The following is a 7761-nucleotide window of genomic DNA, read 5'->3' on the forward strand; positions in this document are numbered from 1 at the left end:
AAACAGCCCTACTTCTTACTGGTAAGGACAATCAGTCAAGTTTATACCTGCTCTCAGATTTACTGGTAAACCAATGTCCATGAAAGAATACTGTGAAATACTGGTCCTACAGCTAGCTTTAAAGAGAAGTCCCTAAACTCGTTAGTTACTCTGATAAGCTTCCAAAGTAAACCTCACCAGAATTTAAAATAGTTGCTGCTGCTACAGCATGTAGGAAGAGGACAATACTGGTATCTGGAAGACAGACATCCGATATAATATTGTTAGTTTAAAAAACAATCGTCTTAAACATTATTATTACAGCTCATAAGACCTGAAATTTTAATGTGCTTAGTAAGATGGTACTTTTAAAGGAATTAACGACCAGATCGGAGTTGGAGAAGCTTGTTAAAAGTCATTTTAGGATGTGTTTCAGTGATGCAAGTGCTTGCCACAGAGTGCATGTAAGATCTTCTTTCCACCATTGACTCAGGTTTTAAGGGTGGGAAGAATGTGTTAAATAGTTCAAATGAAAAAAAATTAACCAATATCCTTACATTTCTCATTTGTCACACCAACTATTTTTTTTTTCTCAAGGTCCTCCCAGTTGCTCCATTGGCCCTGTTTGGCATTTGAGAGTGATTTGGTATGATTTTGTGCCTGCACTTGTGTCTGCGTCTTTTCCTACCACAAGCTGTCTTCTTTGAAAGGATGTTTCTTTAAGCCATTTCAGTGTTTTTGAAATGAGTCCAAAACTAGCTCTCTTGTGTTGCATCTGACCAACCATGTCTCTGAAGCATAGAGCAGCCTTTGCCTTCTAGACTGCTCTAGTGGGGTTCATTTTCTCCTTGGTATCAACTGAAGGAAGCATTTTGTACCACAGTATCTTCAGCTTTAGCCAGAGCCATGTGTAATCTTACTTTAGTGCACTTCATTTCTTCCACCAAACTTAAAATTTGTAGTTCTAATTTGCCCTTCCTATACAATACAACAAGGCTTAGGCAATATGGGAGCCCAAACCATTATTTCAAGTTTCAACTAATTATCCAAGTGGATCAGTCAGGTGCGTCATTTATACCTTGAAGTAGATGGAGAGGCATAGCTGCACCTGATTGAGCATCCATCCATCCTCTTCCGCTTATCCGAGGTTGGGTCGCGGGGGCAGCAGCTTGAGCAGAGATGCCCAGACTTCCCTCTCCCTGGCCACTTCTTCTAGCTCTTCCAGGAGAATCCCAAGGCGTTCCCAGGCCACCCGAAATACATAGTCCCTCCAGCGTGTCCTGGGTCTTCCCCCGGGCCTCATCCCGGTTAGATGTGCCCGGAACACCTCACCAGGGAGGCGTCCAGGAGGCATCCTGATCAGATGCCCGAGCCACCTCATCTGACTCCTCTCGATGCGGAGGAACAGCGGCTCTACTCTGAGCCCCTCCTGGATGACTGAGCTTCTCACCCTATCTTTAAGGGAAAGCCCAGACACCCTACGGAGGAAATTCATTTCAGCCGCTTGTATTCGCGATCTCGTTCTTTCGGTCACTACCCATAGCTCATGACCATAGGTGAGGGTAGGAACATAGATTGACAGACTGATGCAGAGCCTGCATTACTGTGGATGCCGCACCGATCCGCCTGTCGATCTCATGCTCCATTCTTCCCTCACTCGTGAACAAGACCACGAGATACTTGAACTCCTCCAGTTGGGGCAGGATCTCGCTACCAACCCTGATAGGGCACTCCACCCTTTTCCGGCTGCGGACCATGGTCTCGGATTTGAAGGTGCGGATTCCCATCCCAGCCGCTTCACTCTCAGCTGCGAACCGATCTAGAGAGAGCTGAAGATCTCGGCCTGATGAAGCAAACAGGACAACATCATCTGCAAAAAGCAGTGACCCAATCCTGAGTCCACCAAACCGGACCCCCTCAACGCCCTGGCTGCGCCTAGAAATTCTGTCCATAAAAGTTATGAACAGAATCGGTGACAAAGGGCAGCCCTGGCAGAGTCCAACTCTCACTGGAAACGGGTTCGACTTACTGCCGGCAATGCGGACCAAGCTCTGGCACAGATCGTACAGGGACTGAACAGCCCTTATCAGGGGGTCCATACTCTCGGAGTACCCCCCACAGGATTCCCCGAGGGACACGGTCGAATGCCTTTTCCAAGTCCACAAAACACATGTAGACTGGTTGGGCAAACTCCCATGCACCCTCCAGGACCCTGCTAAGGGTGTAGAGCTGGTCCACTGTTCCGCGACCAGGACGAAAACCACACTGTTCCTCCTGAATCCGAGGCTCGACTATCCAACGGACCCTCCTCTCCAGGACCCCCGAATAGACTTTTCCAGGGAGGCTGAGGAGTGTGATCCCTCTGTAGTTGGAACACACCCTCCGGTCCCCTTTCTTAAAGAGGGGGACCACCACCCCGGTCTGCCAATCCAGAGGCACTGTCCCTGATGTCCATGCGATGTTGCAGAGGCGTGTCAACCAAGACAGTCCTACAACATCCAGAGCCTTGAGGAACTCCGGGAGTATCTCATCCATTCCCCAGGCCCTGCCACCAAGGAGTTTTTTGACCACCTCGGTGACCTCAGTCCCAGAGATGGGGCTCTGCTTCCACATTGGAAGGCATGTTAGTGGGATTGAGGAGGTCTTCGAAGTACTCCCCCCACCGACCCACAACGTCCCGAGTCGAGGTCAGCAGCGCACCATCACCACCATATACAGTGTTGACACTGCACTGCTTCCCCCTCCTGAGACGCCTGACGGTGGACCAGAATCTCCTCGAAGCCGTCCGAAAGTCATTCTCCATGGCCTCCCCAAACTCCTCCCATGCCCGAGTTTTTGCCTCAGCAACCACCAAAGCCGCATTCTGCTTGGCCTGCCAGTACCTATCAGCTGCCTCCAGAGTCCCACAGGACAAAAGGGTCCTGTAGGACTCCTTCTTCAGCTTGACGACATCCCTCACCGCCGGTGTCCACCAACGGGTTCGGGGATTGCCGCCACGACAGGCACTGACCACCTTACGGCCACAGCTCCGGTCAGCTGCCTCAACAATAGAGGAACGGAACATGGCCCATTCGGACTCAATGTCCCCCACCTCCCTCGGGATGTGGTCGAAGTTCTGCCGGAGGTGGGAGTTGAAACTACTTCTGACAGGGGGCTCTGCCAGACATTCCCAGCAGACAGTAAAGGAGAAAAAGGGAAAAGATATAAGAACAGAAAGGAGAGAACAGAGGTTGAAATGAAAGAAAGAAAGAGAGTGCCTGTTTAAAAGAGGGATTGATGGAGGTGGTCGGGAGCGAGCCTCAGGAAGAGGAGTGCTCCCATTGATCGATGCAGGGGAATAAGCGGTGTCACCTGCAGACATCGAGGGACTGGTGGCAGGAGATGGGTGTGTGGCTCAGCGCAGTGCCCCATGGAAGACGAAGGCCTGGCAATGGGGACCTAACCAGGTATTGATGGATGACTGCACCTGTCGGTAGGACGTCTCCTAGTGCTGTGGGATCCGGAGAGGGTAAACTGGGGAGATGGAAGAATTGCTTCTGGATTTTAACCTCATGTTACCAGATTTATTTATTAAACTTTTTAACCTCCATGATTTTTATCACTGGCTTTATGGATTATTTATTTATTATCTATTTAGTTAGTTGATAGCAATAGATCTATTTATCTGTTTAATGAAGATCATTTGATGCACTGCACTAATTGCACTTTTTGGTTTTTGATTGATGTTAATAAAAGCACTTGACACTCATTGCTGTAAGTGTGTGCCCCCATTTGCCCAGCTCATCTCAGTTCATGACTATTGCCAGTTCATGTTCAAGAGGCTCCTGGACACAACTGGGAGCATGGCACTGACCTGGATGATTCACAAAGCATATAAATAAGATTAATTTAAAATTATACAGCAAATATTAGCATATCTCAGTTTAGCAATGATTCTTTTGTCTAATCAAGTCAAGAGTCCTGTCATCACTTAACTGGCACAGAAAATATTTCTGGTCTTAGGAACATACAACATTTCACTTACAATTAGCATCCACACAACAACCATTGCAGATCTACTGAACATCAAAAACATACAGATAAGTGCTAGTTTAAAAAGTATATGAGAATTTGCTCTCACATTTGATGACTGACAATAAACTGCCATATTCTGAACACAGTTGATTTTAAAAGGGAAGGAGTAAACAACCTTAGTAGTAGAAATGTATAAAAGTAACAAGTTTTCATCTTTTTCATAGCGGAGGAATGTTGTGGTCAGTGGAATAACCTAAATGTCATTGGAATTAATGTAAACATTTATGTATCAATCCAGTTTTTGAACTTTCTTATTCAGTTCAGAGTTAAATTCAATGAGTATAGATGTCTGAATATCAATTATATATCAATAGGGAGATCCAAACATCTGTCTAATGTTCACCAGAGTACAGATTAGATAAAAAAAATTAGATAACAATATATCTGGTGTGATAAAGACACAGACCAGACATCATAAAAAGGTTTGGGGCAGCCACCCGTATAATATCCCTGGCTGCAAAAAGGGTTTTTAAGTTGACAGCAATGTTCGCAATACTGAGTCCAAAACAGAACTGATTTCTTGGTGGTAAGATGGTGGCTTTAAAGGCCCCAGACCCGGAAGTGATGTCATTGAGGGGCCCGGACGTGATGTCATAGAGGGCCCCAGACCCGGAAGTGACATCATCGAGGGAGCTGGAACCTGGCAGGATTTCTCAGGAACGGTCTGCAGGGATCTGAGAAAGACAATTAGTGCACCCCACCACCCCCTGGTCAGATGTGGTATTACCATTACTTAAGCCTTTCAGCTGCCTCCTACTCGCACGTGTGTGACACTGGCTATCACAAAGGTAGAAAAAAATAATATGAAGATCCAAAGAACAGTGGTCACAGTGAGCAATGTGTATAAATATTCAGCATTTATAAAGTTGACACAAAAAGTGAGCCACACCTTGAAAATTTGAACACATTAATACATTACAAATAAACAACATTAGCCTTCTTAACGCAGAAGTGATGTTTTTCAGCAAGTCCTAAAATACACCATTTACTGTTTCAATAAGTCATGCCTTTTATCAAAGACATAGCCATGAGTGTGCAAGAACATAGTTGTGATTGGAAAGTCTCTTCACCTTACTGCTGATTATCATCCTCTTGATATTGATTAGCAATTTGATTTTAATTTATTATTGTCTTGATTAATGTATGCTAGTGGAAAGAAAAACAATGTACTCCAAGCAGACTCTATAATAAGGTGCAATCTCCAAAGGTTTCTTAGTATATTCATAAGAGAAAAGAAAAAAAATCCACTGGGAATACCAACTCTTATAAATAAATATTTTTACAATGTACATATTATAACTTAGCTGCTGTGCATCACACTCTGTACTGGTAAGGCAAGAATACATTTTGTTAAATAAGAATAGCTTTCATTTCAGGTTTATTGCAGTGAATAGAATCAACAAATTTGTTAATTGATAGCAAATAACAATACTGAGGTAAATTTCACCATGCTGCAATTAAGAATTTAAGATAAACAGAAAATTGGCTATTTTATAATATAAATGATACATTCTTATTGATATTATGAAACAAAGATGTGCATGCTTTTTTATCTTGAATTGCTGTGTTCACCATTAATCCATAATTATTGTTTTTATTTAAGACAGAAAAACAACCAGCATGTCTGCTCTGAACACCTCTTATTTACGGCCAAAAGAATTTATTCTGAGTGGATTCACAGGAATGGAGAGCTACCAGGCGTGGATTTCTATTCCATTTTGTGCTATGTATATTTTAGCTCTTGTAGCTAATGTCTTGATCATTTATACTGTAAAGGTTAATCACAGCCTGCATACTCCTATGTATATTTTACTTGCAACTTTGTCAATTGTAGATCTTGCTATGAGCAGTTTAACCATACAGATTTTAAAGATATTTTGGTTTAATCAGAGAGCCATTGCTTTTGAAGCCTGCTTGTTTCAGTTATTTTGTGTTCACTTTTTATCATCACTTGAGTCTTCAATTCTTGCTGTTATGGCTTATGACAGATATGTTGCTATATACAACCCCTTGCGCTATATGTCAATTTTAACACACAGATTTTTAGCTCAAGTGCTATTATGTCATTTTTTGAGAGATATTACCTTGATATGTTTGCTACCAATCTTAACCTCCAGATTGCCTTTCTGTTCGTCTAATGTCATACCACATTGTTACTGTGATCATATTGGTGTTGCAAAATTAGCATGCACTGATATATCTATGAATAGTTACCTAGGTCTTTTTGCAATATCTTCTATTTTTGGCTTAGATATCATATTCATTACATTTAGTTATGTACTGATTCTGAGATCTGTTCTAAAGGTTGGCTCCAAGGAGGTATTTCATAAAGCATTGAACACATGTGGTTCTCATTTCTTTGTAATGTTGTATTTTTATACAACTTTACTATTTAGTGGTTTAGTTTATCGGACTGGACAGAAGGTTCTCCCAGAAATTCACATTATGTTTGCTGCTTTATACCTTCTTGTACCACCAGTCTTGAATCCTCTTGTTTATGCCATCAGAACCAAGGAAATCCGTCATGCATTTTTAAAAAGTGTTTTAAATAAAAGCAGTAACTCCATGAAGCAGTCTTCAAGGTGCTGAAATATATATCAATAACACTAACCTTTAAATCTCTCTCACCCTGTGACTGTTACATCTCAGGTAGTCATAGATTACCCGTTTCCTGTAGTGGAAATGACAATTCATCAAGTTAATGAATGAATCAACTTTTAAATTTAAGTTATGTTCCTCCTTTGCCAGTTCTTCATATTCTTTATTCTTGATTGCTTATCTTGCTTAAAAATATTTTCCCGACAGTAATTATGGTTCGTTTCACCATAACTACACCAATCCACACTTATATTTTAAATTTTTTAAGTGTGATTGCTATCAGAACCAGTGAATGCCATTCTGCCAATCTAGAGTTAACAACTGACAATTAGCAACTTCAGAATCAATAGACAATAACATATAAAGAGGAAATATTGTGGTATGATGGCAATTCTACTATAAACACTACTAAAGTGTGCTCTAGGACAGCTTGAGCCTGACAGTCTCCAGGATTAGTAAGAGTTTTAACTAACATTCTGCACTGACCAATGCTGTCTCTCAATAATGCATGGTCTCTCCCTCTGTCTCTGAAATCAACAGCCACAAACTGGCTGTCCATGGGGAAATATTTACACAAAAACCACCTGGCAGGATACCTAAATTAAAAAATATAAATATATTAATGGTATTATTACATTTATTAATATTTCATTTCAGAAGTGTGTGCTCTGGACCTTCATGGCGGCAAAGGTCGTAGCTACATCCTCTGTTTAAATTTTCTGCTGCAGTTCATAACCTATGGAAATTATTGCCAATCCAAGAAAACGGTTTTATGTCACTGTACTGAGATATTTTTTATTTGTCTTGGCCTTGAGCATTTAGATTTTCCCAAACCACTAAGATGAGAAGGCTTAGAAACACTCTTAAAATTACTGTCTGATGTAATGTACTTGAAGATTCAGTCTTAGTGTTTCTGGAGTGAAAGCTGTTTTAAATCTCTCCATGTTTTTCAGATGTGTATCCAGTTTTTGCCATTTTAATATGCTATATTTCACTGTTGATTGGCAATCTCTGTCCAGACTGATCAGAAATGGCACCACAGCCATTTTTAGCCAAAATTTAACAATTCAGCCTGAAAGGAGAGATCTCGGTAGGATAAAAGGCTCTGTT

General features: G+C 41.9%; 1 protein-coding gene across 1 annotated transcript; it reads left to right on the forward strand.

Moving 5' to 3' along the window:
- Positions 1–5661: 5661 nt before the first annotated feature.
- Positions 5662–6744, forward strand: LOC114651050 (olfactory receptor 52E4-like). Its single transcript, XM_028801005.2, has one exon. It carries the CDS (start codon positions 5674–5676, stop codon positions 6640–6642), a length of 969 nt encoding a protein of 322 aa, XP_028656838.1. The 5' UTR covers positions 5662–5673; the 3' UTR covers positions 6643–6744.
- The last annotated feature ends 1017 nt before the right edge of the window (positions 6745–7761 follow it).

The sequence above is a fragment of the Erpetoichthys calabaricus genome, chromosome 4, assembly GCF_900747795.2.
Source record: "Erpetoichthys calabaricus chromosome 4, fErpCal1.3, whole genome shotgun sequence".
Classification (NCBI taxonomy): Eukaryota; Metazoa; Chordata; class Cladistia; order Polypteriformes; family Polypteridae; genus Erpetoichthys; species Erpetoichthys calabaricus.

What these genes read in the sequence shown, in the direction of transcription:
- LOC114651050 (XM_028801005.2), top strand. Translation starts at nt 5,674, where the DNA reads ATGTCTGCTCTGAACACCTCTTATTTACGGCCAAAAGAATTTATTCTG.